At 38.2% G+C, this 20,907-nt stretch overlaps 1 protein-coding gene across 2 annotated transcripts in view; it reads right to left on the bottom strand.

Annotated features, from left to right (window-relative positions):
- NBAS (NBAS subunit of NRZ tethering complex) overlaps positions 1-20,907 on the bottom strand; it is a 365,227-nt gene that overhangs the window by 215,114 nt on the left and 129,206 nt on the right. For both annotated transcript variants that reach the window (XM_032652473.1, XM_032652472.1), the window contains 2 exons: positions 20,098-20,181; positions 12,903-13,056 (listed from right to left, as the gene is read on the bottom strand). In XM_032652473.1, the coding sequence (XP_032508364.1) occupies positions 12,903-13,056; positions 20,098-20,181 (238 nt within the window). The remainder of the gene's footprint in view (positions 1-12,902; positions 13,057-20,097; positions 20,182-20,907) is intronic.

Raw genomic sequence — 20,907 nt, forward strand, 5'->3', positions numbered from 1 at the left:
CAGAAGAACGGATAAGTGACCTGGAAGATAAAGTAGTGGAAATAACTACTGCAGAGCAGAATAAAGAAAAAAGAATGAAAAGAACTGAGGACAGTCTCAGAGACCTCTGGGACAACATGAAACGCACCAACATTCGAATTATAGGGGTTCCAGAAGAAGAAGAAAGAAAGAAAGGGACTGAGAAAATATTTGAAGAGATTATAGTTGAAAACTTCCCTAATATGGGAAAGGAAATAGTTAATCAAGTCCAGGAAGCACAGAGGGTCCCATACAGGATAAATACAAGGAGAAACACGCCAAGACACATATTAATCAAACTGTCAAAAATTAAATACAAAGAAAGCATATTAAAAGCAGCAAGGGAAAAACAACAAATAACACACAAGGGAATCCCCATAAGGTTAACAGCTGATCTCTCAGCAGAAACCCTACAAGCCAGAAGGGAGTGGCAGGACATACTGAAAGTGATGAAGGAGAATAGCCTGCAACCAAGACTACTCTACCCAGCAAGGATCTCATTCACATTTGATGGAGAAATTAAAACCTTTACAGACAAGCAAAAGCTGAGAGAGTTCAGCACCACCAAACCAGCTTTACAACAAATGCTAAAGGAACTTCTCTAGACACGAAACACAAGAGAAGGAAATGACCTATAGTAGCGAACCCAAAACAATATATAAAATGGAAATAGGAACATACATATCGATAATTACCTTAAATGTAAATGGACTAAATGCTCCCACCAAAAGACACAGATTGGCTGAATGGATACAAAAACAAGACCCTTATATATGCTGTCTACAAGAGACCCACTTCAGAACTAGAGACACATACAGACTGAAAGTAAGGGGATGGAAAAAGATATTCCATGCAAATGGAAACCAAAAGAAAGCTGGAGTAGCAATTCTCATATCAGACAAAATAGACTTTAAAATAAGGAATATTAAAAGGGACAAAGAAGGACACTACATAATGATCAAGGGATCGATCCAAGAAGAAGATATAACAAGTGTAAATATTTATGCACCCAACATAGGAGCACCTCAATACATAAGGCAAATACTAACAACCATAAAAGGGGAGATCAACAGTAACACATTCATAGTAGGGGACTTTAACACCCCACTTTCACCCATGGACAGATCATCCAAAATGAAAATAAATAAGGAAACACAAGCTTTAAATGATACATTAAACAAGATGGACTTAATTGATATTTATAGGACACTCCATATATAACAACAGAAATACACATTTTTCTCAAGTGCTCATGGAACATTCTCCAGGATAGATCATATCTTGGGTCACAAATCAAGCCTTGGTAAATTTAAGAAAATTGAAATTGTATCAAGTATCTTTTCCGACCACAACGCCATGAGACTAGATATCAATTACAGGAAGAGATCTTTAAAAAATACAAACACATGGAGGCTAAACAATACACTACTTAATAATGAAGTGATCACTGAAGAAATCAAAGAGGAAATAAAAAAATACCTAGAAACAAATGACAATGGAGACACAACGACCCAAAACCTATGGGATGCAGCAAAAGCAGTTCTAAGGGGGAAGTTTATAGCAATACAAGCCCACCGTAAGAAGCAGGAAACATCTCGAATAAACAACCTAACCTTGCACCTCAAGCAATTAGAGAAAGAAGAACAAAAAAACCCCAAAGCTAGCAGAAGGAAAGAAATCATAAAAATCAGATCAGAAATAAATGAAAAAGAAATGAAGGAAACAATAGCAAAGATCAATAAAACTAAAAGCTGGTTCTTTGAGAAGATAAACAAAATAGATAAACCACTAGCCAGACTCATCAAGAAAAAAAGGGAGAAGACTCAAATCAATAGAATTAGAAATGAAAAAGGAGAAGTAACAACTGACACTGCAGAAATAAAAAAAATCATGAGAGATTACTACAAGCAACTCTATGCCAATAAAATGGACAATCTGGAAGAAATGGACAAATTCTTAGAAATGCACAACCTGCCAAGACTGAATCAGGAAGAAATAGAAAATATGAACAGACCAATCACAAGCACTGAAATTGAAACTGTGATTAAAAACCTTCCAACAAACAAAAGCCCAGGACCAGATGGCTTCACAGGTGAATTCTATCAAACGTTTAGAGAAGAGCTAACACCTATCCTTCTCAAACTCTTCCAAAATATAGCAGAGGGAGGAACACTCCCAAATTCCTTCTACGAAGCCACCATCACCTTGATACCAAAACCAGACAAGGATGTCACAAAGAAAGAAAACTACAGGCCAATATCACTGATGAACATAGATGCAAAAATCCTCAACAAAATACTAGCAAACAGAATCCAACAGCACATTAAAAGGATCATACACCATGATCAAGTGGGGTTTATTCCAGGAATGCAAGGATTCTTCAATATACGCAAATCTATCAATGTGATAAACCATATTAACAAATTGAAGGAGAAAAACCATATGATCATCTCAATAGATGCAGAGAAAGCTTTCGACAAAATTCAACACCCATTTATGATAAAAACCCTCCAGAAAGTAGGCATAGAGGGAACTTTCCTAAACATAATAAAAGCCATATATGACAAGCCCACAGCAAACATCATCCTCAATGGTGAAAAACTGAAAGCATTTCCACTAAGATCAGGAACAAGACAAGGTTGCCCACTCTCACCACTATTATTCAACATAGTTTTGGAAGTTTTAGCCACAGCAATCAGAGAAGAAAAGGAAATAAAAGGAATCCAAATCGGAAAAGAAGAAGTAAAGCTGTCACTGTTTGCAGATGACATGATACTATACATAGAGAATCCTAAAGATGCTACCAGAAAACTACTAGAGCTAATCAATGAATTTGGTAAAGTAGCAGGATACAAAATTAATGCACAGAAATCTCTGGCATTCCTATATACTAATGATGAAAAATCTGAAAGTGAAATCAAGAAAACACTCCCATTTACCATTGCAACAAAAAGAATAAAATATCTAGGAATAAACCTACCTAAGGATACGAAAGACCTGTATGCAGAAAATTATAAGACACTGATGAAAGAAATTAAAGATGATACAAATAGATGGAGAGATATACCATGTTCTTGGATGGGAAGAATCAACATTGTGAAAATGACTCTACTACCCAAAGCAATCTACAGATTCAATGCAATCCCTATCAAACTACCACTGGCATTTTTCACAGAACTAGAACAAAAAATTTCGCAATTTGTATGGAAACACAAAAGACCCCGAATAGCCAAAGCAATCTTTAGAACGAAAAAAGGAGCTGGAGGAATAAGGCTCCCTGACTTCAGACTATATTACAAAGCAACAGTAATCAAGACAGTATGGTACTGGCACAAAAACAGAAAGATAGATCAGTGGAACAGGATAGAAAGCCCAGAGATAAACCCACGCACATATGGACACCTTATCTTTGATAAAGGAGGCAGGAATGTACAGTGGAGAAAGGACAGCCTCTTCAATAAATGGTGCTGGGAAAACTGGACAGGTACATGTAGAAGTATGAGATTAGATCACTCCCTAACACCATACACAAAAATAAGCTCAAAATGGATTAAAGACCTAAATGTAAGGCCAGAAACTATCAAACTCTTAGAAGAAAACATAGGAAGAACACTCTATGACATAAATCACAGCAAGATCCTTTCTGACCCACCTCCTAGAGTAATGGAAATAAAAACAAAAATAAACAAATGGGACCTAATGAAACTTCAAAGCTTTTGCACAGCAAAGGAAACCATAACCAAGACCAAAAGACAACCCTCAGAATGGGAGAAAACATTTACAAATGAAGCAACTGACAAAGGATTAATCTCCAAAATTTACAAGCAGCTCATGCAGCTCAATAACAAAAAACAAACAACCCCATCCAAAAATGGGCAGAAGACCTAAATAGACATTTCTCCAAAGAAGATATACAGAATGCCAACAAACACATGAAAGAATGCTCAACATCATTAATCATTAGAGAAATGCAAATCAAAACTACAATGAGATATCATCTCACACCAGTCAGAATGGCCATCATCAAAAAATCTAGAAACAATAAATGCTGGAGAGGGTGTGGAGAAAAGGGGACACTCTTGCACTGCTGGTGGGAATGTGAATTGGTTCAGCCACTGTGGAGAACAGTATGGAGGTTCCTTAAAAAACTACAAATAGAATTACCATATGACCCAGCAATCCCACTACTTGGCATATACCCTGAGAAAACCAAAATTCAAAAAGAGTCATGTACCAAAATGTTCATTGCAGCTCTATTTACAATAGCCAGGACATGGAAACAACCTAAGCGCCCATCATCGGATGAATGGATAAAGAAGATGTGGCACATATACACAATGGAATATTACTCAGCCTTAAAAAGAAATGAAATTGAGCTATTTGTAATGAGATGGATAGACCTAGAGTCTGTCATACAGAGTGAAGTAAGTCAGAAAGAAAAAGACAAATACCGTATGCTAACACATATATATGGAATTTAAGGGAAAAAAATGTCATGAAGAACCTAGGGGTAAGATAGGAATAAAGACGCAGACCTACTGGAGAACGGACTTGAGGGTATGGGGAGGGCGAGGGGTGAGTTTTGACAGGGCGAGAGAGAGTCATGGACATATACACACTAACAAACGTAGTAAGGTAGATAGCTGGGGGGAAGCAGCCGCAAGGCACAGGGATATTAGCTCGGTGCTTTGTGACAGCCTGGAAGGGTGGGATGGGGAGAGTGGGAGGGAGGGAGACGCAAGAGGGAAGACATATGGGAACATATGTATATGTATAGCTGATTCACTTTGTTATAAAGCAGAAACTAACACACCATTGTAAAGCAATTATACCCCAATAAAGATGTTTAAAAAAAAAAAAAAAAAAATCATTTCAGAAAGTGCTAACTTTGTTTTTAACAGACTTTCTTTTTTAGAGCAGTTTTAGGTTGACAGCAAAAATGAGCAGAAAGTACAGAGATTCCCCACATCACCCCGGTCCCCACACATGCACAGCCTCCCCCGTCACCAACATCCCCCAGCAGGGTAGCACCTTTGTTACAATCAGTGAACCTATACTGACACACCATTATCACTCAGTGTTCACAGTTTACATTAGGGTTCACTCTTGGTGTTCACTTTCTGTGTGTTTGGACCAAAGTAGACTGACAGGTATCCATCATTATGGTATCATACAGAGTATTTTCACTGCCTTAAAAATTCTCTGTGTTCCATCTGTTCATCTCTCTACCACCAACCCCTGGCAGTCACTGATCTTTTTACCGTTTCCATCATTTTTCTTCTTCCAGAATGTCACATGATGGGAATCAAACAGTATACAGCCTTCTCAGACTGGTTTTGTTAACTTAGTAATATGCATTTAAGGTTCCTCCGCACCTTTTCATGGTTTGATTGCTCACTTCTTTTCTGGAGTTCAGTAATATTCCACTGTGTGGATGTACCACTGTTTATTAATCCATTTGCCCACTGAAAGACATCTTGATTCATCAATTGTAACTAACATACCACTCAAATGCAAGATGTTAATAATAGGGATAACTAGTGGGTAGGGCAGAAAGTGAGAGGAATATATGGGAACTCTGTACTTTCTACTCAATTTTTCTATAAACCTAAAGCTCCTCTAAAAAATAAAGTATTAATAAAACAAAGAAAGAAAGAAATGTAAAAAATGATAATTTATTTTACATTCCAGTATTGGCCTTTTTCTTTTTGTTAGTGCTATTTTTTAAAAACCTGAATAAATATTTTGTAACCCAAATTTCAGTCATTAAACACTAAAACTGGTACTGGCAGAAAATGAAACACATAGATCAATAAAGCAGAATTAAAAGTCTAAAAATAAACCCACATATATATGGACAACTAATTTCTGGCAAAGGAGCAAAGAACACACAATGGTGAGAGGACAGTCTCTCCAATAAATGGTGTTGGAAAAACTGGACAGCTACATGCAAAAGAATGAAACTAGACCACTATTTCACATCATACACAAAAATCAATTCCAAACGGATTAAAGACTTGAGTAAGACCTGAAACTCTAAGACTCCTAGAAGAAAACATAGGCAGTACACTCCACTCTTTGACATCATTCTAGCAATATCTTTCTGGATCTGTCTCCTCAGGCAAAGGAAACAAAAGCAAAAATAAACAAGTGGGACTATATCAAACTAACAAGCCTCTGCGCAACAAAGGGAACCATCGACAAAATGAAAATACAACCTACCAAATGGAAGAGGATATTTGAAAATCATGTATCTGATAAAGGGTTAATTTCCAAAATATATAAAGAACTCAAACAGATCAACAACACAAAAAACAAATGCCCAATTAAAATATAGGCAGAGAAACACAAAACACCCCGAATAGCCAAAGCAATCTTGAGAAAGAAAAACAGAGCTGGAATAAGCAGGCTCCCAGACTTCAGACTATACTACAAAGCTACAGTAATCAAGACAGTACGGCAGTGGCACAAAAACAGAATTATAGATCAATGGAACAGAATAGAAAGTCCAGAGATAGATCCACACACATATGGTCACCTTATTTTTGATAAAGGAGGCAAGAATATACAATGGAGAAAAGACAGCCTCTTCAATAAGTGGTGCTGGGAAAACTGGACAGCTACATGTGAAAGAAAGAAATTAGAACACTCCCCAACACCACACACAAAAATAAACTCAAAATGGATTAGAGACCGAAATGTAAGGCCAGACACTATAAAATTCTTAGAGGAAAACATAGGCAAACACTCTATGACATAAATCACAGCAAGATCCTTTTTGACCCACCTCCTAGAGAAATGGAAATAAAAACAAAAATAAACAAATGGGACCTAATGAAACTTAAAAGCTTTTGCACAGCAAAGGAAACCATAAACAAGACAAAAAGATAACCCTCAGAATGGGAGAAAATATTTGCAAATGAAGCAACTTACAAAGGATTAATCTCCAAAATTTACAAGCAGCTCATGCAGCTCCATATCAAAAAAACAAACAACCCATCCAAAAATGGGCAGAAGACCTAAACAGACATTTCTCCAAAGAAGATATACAGATGGCCAAGAAACACATGAAAGGATGCTCAATGTCACTAATCATTAGAGAAATGCAAATCAAAACTACAGTGAGGTATCACCTCACACCAGTCAGAATGGCCATCATCAAAAAATCTACAAACAACAAATGCTGGAGAGGGTGTGGAGAAAAGGGAACCCTCCTGCACTGTTGGTGGGAATGTAAATTGATACAGCCACTATGGAGAACAGTATGGAGGTTCCTTAAAAAACTAAAAATAGAACTACCATACGACCCAGCAATCCCACTACTGGGCATATACCCTGAGAAAACCATAATTCAAAAAGAGTCATGTACCACAATGTTCACTGCAGCACTATTTACAATAGCCAGGACATGGAAGCGACCTAAGTGTCCATCGACAGATGAATGGATGAAGAAGATGTGGCACATATATACAATGGGATATTACTCAGCCATAAAAAGAAATGAAATTGAGTTATTTGTAGTGAGGTGGATGGACCTAGAGTCTGTCATACAGAGTAAAGTAAGTCAGAAAGAGAAAAACAAATACCATATGCTAACACATATATATGAAATCTAAAACAAAAACAAAAAATGGTTCTGAAGAACCTAGGGACAGGACAGGAATAAAGACACAGACGTAGAGAATGGACTTGAGGACACGGGGAACGGGAAGGGTAAGCTGGGACGAAGTGAGAGAGTGGTGTGGACATATATACACTACCAAATGTAAAACAGATAGCTAGTAGGAAGCAGCTGAGTAGCACACAGGGATCAGCTCGGTGCTTTGTGGCCACCTAGAGGGATGGGGTAGGGAGGGTGGGAGGGAGATGCAAGAGGGAAGAGATATGGGGATATATGTATACGTATAGCTGACTCATTTTGTTATAAAGCAGAAACTAACACACCATTGTAAAGCAATTATACTCCAATAAAGATGTTAAAAAAAAAAAAAAAGAAACTAGAAATCCTATACAGCTTCAGAGTTGTTGTCAGTGAGGAATTTCAGAAATGCATTTTGCTTTTTTCATACGTCCTATGGTCATAAAACAATTCCTAGGGGCTTATGGGCTCCCATTTGCTGATTCCAATTGCACACATTCCAATGTGTGAGGCAACATAGCTATTCTAGATTTTTTTCAGAGCAGGGGATGCAAAGTTTTCTAAAGAGCCAGACAGTGAATATTTTAGCCTTATGAGCCCTGTCACACTTGTTCAACTCTGCCACTGTAACAGAAAATCAACACAGGCCATACTTAAATGAATGGGTGTGGCTGTGTTACAGTAAAACTGTACTAACAAAAGGAAGCACTGACAAACCTTGCTTTTGATTATGATTGAGGTGGTGTTTTTTCTTTGTGCTATGCTGACTACCCAGGTTCCGTTGAGTAAAGTGATTTCTGAACTGCTCCCACTTATTTTTCCTTCTTAAGAATCAGATAAGGACAGGAGGATCTCAAATATTATTGGGCAGTAGGTTATCTTTTTATCACTTACTTTCACGCTTGAGTAACCTGAAGCTACTGTGGTAAAGGTACTCCTAGATTCTAAGCATGTACCTCTGTCTTCAAAGCTCATGTTCTTTCCTTCGGGCATGTGAAAATTTTTTGGAGGCTTCTACAATCTGTCTTTTTGCTCTTGGAGTTTCTGCAACTGCAGATAACCTATCTGATGGTCCCTTGCTACATTCTGGCCTTAGGTCAACTCATTTCTATGAAGAAGTTAACAAATGATATCATTTGGTGATACACATGTGAGTATGTCCTCTTATTAAAAGGAGACTCCCAAAACTGAAATGTCTTGAACAGACAGAGAAGTACGTTTCTAATTATATACTGAATATACCATGTTAAAAAGTTAGACTAGATTTTAGGAAAAGGCTACCTATCTAATCACACTTTGTATGTCTTCTTTATCTACTCACAAGGCAAAGTTTGAAAATATCATTCTTCTCTTTTCTCTCTGTCATATTTGAGTTCCTGGAACTGGCAAAACGTAACCATGAGTGCCTGAGGCAGCTTCCTCCCAATGTCCCCTGCGTGTTCTGCCACTGTCTCCACTGCCTTTGGAAACTGGAGGTGACTCAGCACTGAAGAATCTTACTGACTCTTTGCATGACTTTGGCATAAGAAAAAGTGCACATTCCTCTGTCTACCCCTAGCTGAGCTTATGAACAGGGACTCTGGATCCAGTCTACCTGGGTTCAAATCCTAGCACCCTTACATGCTAGGTCTGTGACCTTGAATGACTTTTTCTTTTTTCAACATTTTCACGCCTCAGTGTGAGTATATATGACGGGAACAGGAAAGCACTAATCTCCTAGGGTGACAAGGATTAAAGGAAATCACATATGTAAAGTACCTATAACAGTGCATGACAGGATGTGAGCACCACATGGAATATTAGTTGCTATCATAATCATTATCATCAACACCTCTTTTCAAAACTTCTCCATAAATGCTTTCGCCTGTTATTTGTCAGATTATCTGTCCTTTCCTTAGTCTTCTACCAACATTTCTCTTTGTATCTTTATTATAGAACTTAAAAAAGTTATGTTTAATAGTATATGACTTGAATGCTTGCCACTCCCATAAAATTCAGTGTCTTAGGACAGAAGTCATAATGCTCTCTTCCTCATCTCTTTTATCACAGGGCCTTAGAATGATGTTTTCTCATATACTGTACATCAGCTAAGTGTGAAATAAATAAGAATGCAGGAACCCTCTTGCACTGTTGGTGGGAATGTAAATTGATAGAGCCACTATGGAGAACAGTATGGAGGTTCCTTAAAAAGCTAAAAATAGAATTACCATATGACCCAGCAATCCCACTACTGGGCATATACCCAGAGAAAAACATAATTCAGAAAGACACATGCACCCCAATGTTCACTGCAGCAATATTTACAATAGCCAGGTCACAGAAGCGACCTAAATGCCCGTCAACAGATAAATGGATAAAGATGTGGTACATATATACAATGGAATATTACTCAGCCATAAAAAGGAATGAAATCAGGTCATTTGTAGAGACGTGGATGGATTTAGAGACTGTCATACAGAATGAAGTAAGTCAGAAAGAGAGAAACAAATATCATATATTAACGCATATATATGGAACCTAGAAAAATGGTACAGATGAACCGGTCTGCAGGGCAGAAATAGAGACACAGATGTAGAGAACAAACGTATGGACACCAAGCAGGGGGAAGTGGCGGAGGAGGTGGGGGTGGGATGAATTGGGAGATTGGGGTTGACATATATACACTAATATGTATAAAATAGATAAGTAGTAAGAACCTGCTGTATAAAAAAAAATGAAATTCAAAAATTCAAAAAATAAAAAATATAGGCAGAGGAGCTGAATAGACATTTTTCCAAAGAAGACATACAAAGGGCCAACAGGCATATGAAAAGATGTCCAATATCACTAATAATTAGGAAAATGCAAATCAAAACCACAATGAGATATCACCTCATGCTCGTTACAATGGCTACTACCAAAAAGGCAAGAAATAACAAGTGTTATATCTAGAAGTTCAGCTAAAAACCACGAAGTGCTCAGACAAAACTGATCCAAACAGAACCCCTTCTCTTGTTAGCCTGAGACAATAGTAAACTACATGTGTTTGTAAACTCCTGTAAATCAAAGATGCCACTGATCTTAAGAGATGTCTGCTACACAGTATACAACCTACATGTGCCTGTACAAACTACCAAAAATGTACCTCTGTGACTCACTTAAGAGCTTTCTTCATCAATTATTTACAGGTGAGTTTCTCCTGAATCAGCGAAGTAATAAATAATGCCTTTGCTTAACGTGACCGATATGAACTGGTCATTTCCAGATGTGTGATACTGGTCTCAGACTACAGTTCTCAATGGGAGCAGAACTGTCCACCAGGAGGCGCTCCGAAAATCTGAGGAAGCATTTCTGTCTTTCCCAAGTATTAGTGGAACTTACTAACATTCAAGGGTGGAAGCCAGGGATGACAGACATTCCACAGTGTGCAAGGCAGTCCCACACAAACCACCTTGTCCTAATCCCTGCCTACCTTCAAATACCCTGAAAAAAATATTTACCATGAGTTGTTCACATCCCAGACAGCAATTTGTAGTGTTTAATTCAATACACCTCAATCTGTCTGCAATGTCAGCTATCTTGTTCAAAGTGACTTCTCACTGACTTTAGTCACTTTTTTAGTGTACTCATGACCACGCGTTTACATATTTTATTTATCCCATATACCACAGTGAAGTCATTATATTAATTTTTTGGAAATTATTTCTGTAAATACAGTATGCCCATGATTTTCCCATCAGGATAATAAGGAAGTATTACAAAATATTTGCTACAGAAAAAATACAATGGGTCTGAGAATTGAGATCCACTCTTTTGGATTAATTTATCTGCCTTTCAGTCATTAAGATTTGTGTAATTGTCCATTTTTATATGGACTCTATAAGAAATACTATGCAGAGACCTGTATTTTGTCTGGCTCTGCTACTATGTGTCCCTGAGCAAGCTGTTCACTTTCTTTTCTGTGGACCTTAGTTTGTCTATCTATAACATAGAGAATTAGACTGGATCCCCTCCAGAGATTCTTTTCATTCTGGTATCTTAGAATTCTAAACATTTTCAAATGTCCTTAGCCATCTTCAAAAACCTGAAAAGTCAATTATAAATATTCTTGGCCATCCTCTGAAAAGTTTGATCTATAATATTCCCATCAGCTACAGCAAATAATTTGTCAATTCTATGAATACTAAAAATAGAAATTAGATTAAGCAGAAATTCAAGAAGGCTATCAAATGCAGACACAGGGCTGTGCCAGATACACTAGGCAGAAATTTAAACAAGGGGGTTTATTCCTTCCTGCAGTACAGCTGTCCATCAGACTTTCTGAAATCACCCTTCCTGACAAATGAAAAGCTGATTGTAGGACAGGAAGCCCAAAGCCAAAACTGCAAGTAGAATGAAAAAGACACCCACTGGCTGGACCCTGAATGAGATTTCAGACAAGATAGGGTGTGGTATAGCCATAGACCTGAATGAGATTTCAAAGGCCATTCTGCCATTCTTTGCTCCGAATTGCCAACTTCTGTTCTCTAGGATGAAGACAACTTTTGCTTACATTTGCGGAGAACTCAATTGGAAGAATTTTAAATGTTCTCTCCTGTATATTTTATTTTTTATTACTGACTCCAGTGTAAGAACTCACCCCCTGAAAAAACCAAAGTACAGAAAAGGTAGGTAGCACGTCCAGAGTCACCAGGTCTATTAGCAGAGGAGTCCAGATTCCTATTGAGATCTCCTAAGCTACAATACAACCCTCATCTCTCTCTTCTACACCCCCCTCTGATGAAGCTATTACATATCTCAGTAAAGGCACATGGGAACTGAGGGAAATTAGGCTTGGACTTCAGGAAAGTGCTAGAAACAGACCCTCAAACAGGGTTCCTGGAAAGCAAAATAACAATCCACTGCATTCATGCAATGTCACAGGGGACTAATCAAGCATTTCTATGTTGATACAATCTTTCGACTTAAAATGGTATTAAGCCTATTAAGCATGTATATAACATCTGGATCAGTATGTACATATTTTGTAGCTTACATTTTAAAGAAAGGTTTTGAACAGCTTTTGTTATATGTATTTGCTCTTTAGGAATCAAAAAAAAAAAACCACAAATGATTCTGAAGCAAAGAATAAATGAATGAAAGTAATAAAAAAATTTTCATTTCATCCCTTGCAAACTATTAATATATACAGGATCCCTGGCACTGCTGTCAGCAGCCAAAACATGCACTGAACGCTAAGGATCTGACACAGCACTGCCGGCCTCACCTGCAGAGCAAAATGCTCTATTTCCTCCGCTCTGCTCTGATACCAGTCCATAACCTTCTCTACTGTAAGCTGGGATGTCCTGTACCTCAGCAACTCAGGCTGTGCAGCGTACAAGAACTCACTTTCATCTGGGAGACTCGGCTCAATCACCATTCTGCAAAGCACAAAAAGTACAATTAATAACTGACTGAAATGCTAGGGGAAATTATAATTTTGTGAAAGGGAGACAGAGACAGAGATGTGGAGAGAGCAGTTACTGAGACTGCAGTATGTATGTACGTATGTGTGGGTGGGTGTGTTTATGTGTGTTTTCCTATATATATCTGTGCACTTACAAGATAAATGGGAAATTTGGGGGATGCTTAATTTAGTCTCCTATTAGTTTTCACAATTAAAAAAAATCAGAATAGATAATAAATCAAAAAAACTATGCCACAAATCAATCAAATAAGTATTAAATAAAATCAGAATCACCCAGGGTAGCTTTAAAATGCACATGGCTGGGTAACTGCCACAGGTCTACTAAGTCACAATGACCCGTGATGCCAGCCAGGCCTAGTTTAGTAAAAACACCCCCAGGTGATTCTGATCCAAATATAAATTAAGAAGTCTTGTTTTCCACATTCATAAAAATAAGAGGAAATATACCTTATTTTTGTTGATAATATAACTTCAGTAGGTATCAGCAATATAGTAATGCACTGAAATTTGCAAAATAAGGAATTACTCTATACTACGTGCCATCAAGAGTGAAAAAGAAACAACATCAAGAGGAAGATACCCGGGGGAAACATCACAGGGATCACAAATTATGAGGAGTTTTTACGAGGACAATCCTGGCCAATTGCCTTCAATGGTTAAGAACTAAAAAAATAAATCAATAAGTAAAAAATAAATAAAATATCCCTTAGGGATATTCATTCATCTAAAGTGAGTCAGTAAACGACAAGTGGTATAATTATTACTATTACAAGGCAATGGGCTTCAGAGTCAGAACTGAGGTGCAATTCCGTCACTGAAAGCTGTGAAACCTTGCATAAATTAGTTAAAATTCATCAAAGATTCATTTTACTCATATCAAAAATGGGAATAATACCATGCAAGAATATTCAAAATAATATAGATAAAGTACGCAGAGAACGCTGTCTGGCCCGGAGCAGGTACTTAATTTTTACTTACAGGTATTATTTCCATTGGAATTACTAGCACTTATAATATATGACCAGACCCAAAGCTGACAAATATTTGGGTGTTTAATCAACATGACTTAGACAACCTACTGTGCTTACAACTGGTAGTCCTTTACTTAACTAGACTCACAACCGTCATTAACATTCTGACCACAGTAATTCTTCCCCATCACTGCCACATAAAAGTCACATCCCTTCCCCTGAAATCTTCCCATTTCGGGGAAAAAATACCCATAAGCAACTTTGAGTTCCTTTGATACTTTCTTCAGTCCTTATCTAGTTCCCTCAGCGCTGTTTCACAGAATGTAACCATTTTCTCCTTCTAGAAACATGCTTGTCTTTCGTTCCAGCATGTCATACTGTCGTGCCATACTGTCCAGCTATACAGGTCCCATTTTTCTGGCTGCTCCTTTTCAGTCTTCTTTGTTAGAATATCCTCCTCCAGCTGACCATTAAGTACTAGCTCTTCCAAATTCTCCAGCTCTCCTGTCTTCTCACTATACTCTCTAGGTCTCCCCTTCAATGCTACAATATAAATTGACCACCATATTTTTACACCTAACCCAGACTTCACCTGAAAGCTCCAAAATCGTACTTCTATATGCTCTTAGATGTTTCTCAGGCATTTCAAATGCAACAACATCAAAATCGAATTCACGGGCTTCCCTGGTGGCGCAGTGGTTAAGAGTCCGCCTGCCGATGCAGGGGGAACACGGGTTCGTGCCCCGGTCCGGGAAGATCCCACATGCTGCAGAGTGGCTGGGCCCGTGAGCCATGGCCGCTGAGCCCACGCGTCCGGAGCCTGTGCTCCACAATGGGAGAGGCCACAACAGTGAGCGGCCCGTGTACCGCAAAAAACCAAAAAACAAAAAACCGAATTCACGATATCGCGAGGTAATACAGTCTTTTATAAAACAGAAACATGATTATATCATCCCCATGCCTCCTTTTATAGCTTGTCATCTGTCTTAAAATATTCTAGCCTCACCTTGATTCCAATGTCACTTTTGTCCTGTATACTTCAACAATCCAGGTCTTATTTTCAGTCCTTAAAGGGGACCTCACCTTGAGCCTTTCAAATGGTCTTCCCTCTGCTTAGAACACTCCCTCCCCTCATTTGCCAAACTCACCCTCTGCTAAGCTAAATCCTATTCATCCTTCAAGTCTCAGATTTCATACCACTTCCCAGGGAAAACCTCCACCAAGTTTAGGTCTCCCTATTATGTGCTCCCAGTGGCCCCTGCACTTCTCTTTCAAAACACGCATCACACTGGTAATTTAGAGCAGCAGCACCTTTCCTGCTAGGTTATATACTTCATGAGTACAGAGGCTGCATGTTTTTCTTCCTCCAGTATTCTTGAATCTAGCAGAGGACAGAATTAATTACAGTAGACCCTTGAACAACATGGGTTTGAACACTGTGGGTTCACTCACATACAGGTTTTTTTTAAAAGTAAATACCGTAGTACTACGCCATCTGTGGGTGGCTGAATCCACGGATGGGGAACAATGGCTATGGAGGGAGGGCCGATTATAAATGACAGGCAAACCTTTGAGTTCACAGAGGGTCGGCACCCCTAACCCCTGCGCTGTTCAAGGTTCAACTGTAAATGAAAAGGCCACGAGATATCCTATAACCACCCTTGTAGATACAGAGAGTCTGGTGGTTGCCAGACATAGGGGTACAGGGTGGAAATAATCGTCGGGGGAGGTGGGGGAGGCAATAAAATCAATGGATTAAAAAAAGAAATGTCCTGGGAGAGTTTGTATCATCTTCAAAAGCATCTTTTCTTCTGTCAAACGTTTCCTAGCTTTTCGTTTTTATAGTTTTAGGAGTTCCAGCGCAGCAAGTTTTGCTTACAACTTAGCTTGCTGTGCTTGGTCTGAGAAGAAATGCCCTTACTCCTTTCATCTCCTTGTTAGCATCATAAAAAGGCACAGGCTAAGGAGAACTGGGAAGCATCAGGAGAAGGAACAGGGCTACTCTGTCAAAAGCACCATCTTAAACTGAGAGAACTGTGGGCACACACACCTTCCCTCCGCCATATCCACTGGCATCAACCTCCCACCTTTTCCAACTTATATCCATCCTCTATCTCTCATTACAACTGGTAATTGTAGACTTCTAGTTAAATAGGGCTGATACATACCATGCATTAAGCTCCACTTTTTCCTGAAACTCTACTGAAATGACAGTAGAAGATTTTTAAAGGGGCGAGGGGGTCACATAAACACTCAAGGAGGAACGGAGTATATGGAGTAAAAAGAAACTAAACCATTATCTTCCACTGAAGCAAGTCCACAGATAATGGCCAGAACTAAAATATTCAAGGGGTAGCTAACAATTATGTTACTCAGAGATTGGAGTAAATAGCAGAACAATCCTTTAAAAGAAGTGAAAGTAGTTACTCCTGGAGAGCAGGATATAAGGATGGGGAACAAAGAAGTATGGGTTTTGGTTGTTGCTTTTTTTTTTTAACAAGATTTGCAGAAACTTTTAAACGTGTAATCTATTTGCAACTATATACAACTTTAATAAAAATTTTCAAAAAATATTTTTTAAAAGCAAATAATAGCAAAAACACAGCAGGACATTCAATTGCTGTTACAATAAAAGCCATCGGAGAGAAAAAGGTAACTAAGAGTTACATATTCTATTAACTCAGATATCAAAAGTGAAAGATACAAAATGAAGGGAAACTGCCAACATTAGTGCTAACATGAAGAAAGCTTCCAAATTTCACTTGCAGGAAAGCTTCCAAACTCATTCTATGAGGCCACCATCATCCTGATACAAAAACCAGACAAAGACACCACTAAAAAAGAAAATTACAGGCCAATAACTCTGATGAACATAGATGCAAAAATCCTCAACAAAATACTAGCAATTCAAATCCAACAATACATTAAAAGGATCATACACCATGATCAAGTGGGATTTATCCCAGGGATGCAAGGATTTTTCAATATCTGCAAATCAATCAGCCTAATACACCACATCAACAAATTGAAGAATAAAAATCATATGATCATCTCAATAGATGCAGAAAAGATTTCTGACAAAATTCAACAACTATTTATAATAAAAACTCTCCAGAAAGTGGGCACAGAGGGAACCTACCACAACATAATAAAGGCCATATACGACAAACCTACAGCTAGCATCATACTCAATGGTGAAAAGCTGAAAGCATTTCCTCTAAGATCAGGAACAAGACAAGGATGCCCACAATCACTACTTTTATTCAACACAGTTTTGGAAGTCCTAGCTATGACAATGAGAGGAAAAAAGAAATAAAAGGAATCCAAATTGGAAAAGAAGAAGTTAAACTGTCACTGTTTGCAGATGACATGATACTACACATAGAGAATCCTAAAGATGCCACCAGAAAACTACTAGAGCTCATCAATGAAACTGGTAAAGTTGCAGGCTACAAAATTAATGCACAGAAGTCTCTTGCATTCCTATATACTAACAATGAAAAATCAGAAGAGAAATTAAGGAAACACTCCCATTTACCACTGCCAACAAAAAGAATAAAATACCTAGGAATAAACCTACCTAAGGAGACAAAAGACCTGTACTCCGAAAACTATAAGACGCTAATGAAAGAAATCGAAGAAAACACAAACAGATGGAAAGATATACCATGTTCTTGGATTGGAAGAATAAATATTGTCAAAATGACTATACTACCCAAGGCAATCTACAGATTCACTGCAATTTCTATCAAAATTAGCAATGGCATTTTTCACAGAACTAGAACAAAAAAATCTTAAAATCTGTATGGAGACACAAAATACTCCAAATAGCCAAAGCAATCTTGAGAAAGAAAAATGGAGCTGGAGGAATCAGGCTCCCGGACTTCAGACTATACTACAAAGCTATAGTCATCAAAATAGTATGGTACAAAAACAGAACTATAGATCACTGGAACATGACAGAAGCCCAGAAATAAACCTGGGCACCTGTGGTCAATTAATCTATGACAGAGGAGGCAAGACTATACAATGGTGGGCAGTCTCTTCAACAAATGGGAAAACTGGATGGCTACATGTAAAAAATGAAATTAGATCATTCTTTAACACCATACACAAAAATAAGCTCAAAAGTGGATTAAAGACCTAAATGTGAGACCAGACACTATAAAACTCCCAGAGGAAAACATAGGCAGAACACTCTCTGCCATAAATCGTAGCAATACAATACCTTTTCTGATCTGTCTCCCAGAGTAATGGAAATAAAAACAAAAATAAACAAGTGGGACCTAATTAAACTCAAAACCTTTTGCACAGCAAAGGAAACCATAAACAAAATGAAAAGACAACCCACAGGTTGGGAGGAAATATTTGCAAATGATGTGACCGAGAACAGATTAGTCTCCAAAATCTACAAACAGCTCATGTGGCTAAATCTCATCAAAACAAACTACCCAATCAAAAAATGGGCAGAAGATCTAAATAGACATTTTTCCAAGGAAGACATAGAGATGGCCAAGAGGCACAAGAAAAGATGTTCAACATCGCTAACGAGTAGAGAAATGCAAATCAAAACTATAATGATATATCACCTCACACCAGTCAAAATGGCTATCATCAAAAAATCCACAAACAGTAAATGCTGAAGAGGTTGTTGAGAGAAGGGAACCCTCCTACACCGTTGGTGAGAGTGTAAATTGGTACAGCCACTATGGAGAACAGTATGGAGGTTCCTTAAAACACTAAAAATAGAGCTACCATATGACCCTGCAATCCCATTCCTGGGCATATATCTGGAGAAAAACATGGTCCAAAAGGATACATGCACCCCAATGTTCACTGCAGCACTGTTTACAATAGCCAAGCCATGGAAGTAACCTAAATGTCCATCGACAGAGGAATGGATAAAGAAGATGTGGTACATATATACAATGGAATATTACTCAGCCATTTGCAGCAACATGGATGGACCTAGAGATTGTCATACTGAGTGAAGTTAAGTCAGACAGAGAAAGAGAAATATCGTATGATATCACTTATATGTGGAATCTAAAAAGAAATGATACAAATGAACATATTTACATAACAGAAACAGACTCACAGACTTAGAGAATGAACTTATGGTTACGGGGTGGGGAGGAAGGGTGGAGGAAGGGATAGTTCAGGAGTTTGGGATTGACATGTACACACTGCTATATTTAAAAAGGATAACCAACAAGGACCTACGGTACAGCACAGGGAACTCTGCTCAATGTTATGTGGCAGCCTGGCTGGGCGGGGAGTCTGGGGGAGAACGGATGCACGTATACGTATGGCTGAGTTGCTTTGCGGTGCACCTGAAACTATCACAACATTGTTAATCGGCTCAACTCCAATACAAAATAAAAAGTTAAAAAAATTTTTCACTTGCAATGACCGTACTACTGGTTAGGGCTTTTATTTAACATTTATCAGACAGATAGTTCATACACACAGTTTTAAAAAAATCCAAAGGCATAAGATGATTCATATCAAATGTAAAACGAGCAGGGAGCATTCACCAGACTTTGAGGAGTGCGGGATAAAGGGGTTCCAATGCTCCTCATCAGGAATTGCAGCCCCACACCTCATCTCCCACCCCCTTCTGTGGGACCTGATGCCTCCATGTTCTGAGGCTTTCCATGGCTAAGTCGTATAAAAGTGAAAATTAAAACTGAAACAAGAACAAAATTGCACACATATCATAAAAACAACTACGAAAAATATACCTGTATATGTCAAAGAGTAAAAAGGAATACCCCAAAATGAAAAGAGTTGTTCTACAAGGACCACTTGTAGAATAATTCCTTTGGAGCATTTAACATTTTTCCATTAAAAGAATTTTTAACATACCTTGAGTAAAGTCAAGTTTTTTAAAAAACTTCACTCAAACTCTCAAGCAGGGCCACCATCAAATAAATGACCATCCACCAACACCACCTGCACAGGGCCTTCTATTCATCCAACCCACAAAGAAATGAAGAGCTTTCACGCTGGCTCTTTCTTACCTGCACTCCAACTCCTCACACCAATCTTTATCTCGGTGTTTATGTTCATGCCAAGGAATGATCATCAAGGAGTCACTGTCATAACTTAAAATTAAAAAAAAAAAGCATAAGTATTTAAAATACCATTACCTCAATGGCTGGCAACACAAGGAACATGATGCAAAAGTATCCCTATAACCTGAAACTTACAAGATTCCTGTTTATGGTATGATAAGTGGTACATGATACATATCATATACAATATGTAAATTAAAAATACCAAATTGCTGATTTCTCTTTGATCATAAAATGGTTCAAAAGAAAAGAAAAATTCAAAACAAAAAATTTGGCAAAAAACTAAAGGATGGGGCTTCCCTGGTGGCGCAGTGGTTGAGAGTCCGCCTGCCGATGCAGGGGACACGGGTTCGTGCCCCAGTCCGGGAAGATCCCACATGCCGCGGAGCGGCTGGGCCCGTGAGCCATGGCCGCTGAGCCTGCGCGTCCGGAGCCTGTGCTCCGCAACGGGAGAGGCCACAACAGTGAGAGGCCCGCGTACCGCAAAAAAAAAAAAAAACAGAAAAAATGAAAGGATGGTATGTGTATGTTTTCATTCACACATTCTAAAATACTTATCAAAAGTCCAAATTTTATGTTCTTAATGCTAACATAAATGGTCCCTTGCCCTCAAAAAGCTTATAATCTAACTTGCTGTGATCACAGAAATGTTCTCTAACTGTGCTTTCCAATACAATAACCACTAAGCTACATGTACCTATATTAACCACTTGAAATGTGACACTGATATGAAGAAAGAAACCTTTAATATTATTT

Source organism: Phocoena sinus, chromosome 13 (genome assembly GCF_008692025.1).
Source record: "Phocoena sinus isolate mPhoSin1 chromosome 13, mPhoSin1.pri, whole genome shotgun sequence".
NCBI lineage: Eukaryota > Metazoa > Chordata > Mammalia > Artiodactyla > Phocoenidae > Phocoena > Phocoena sinus.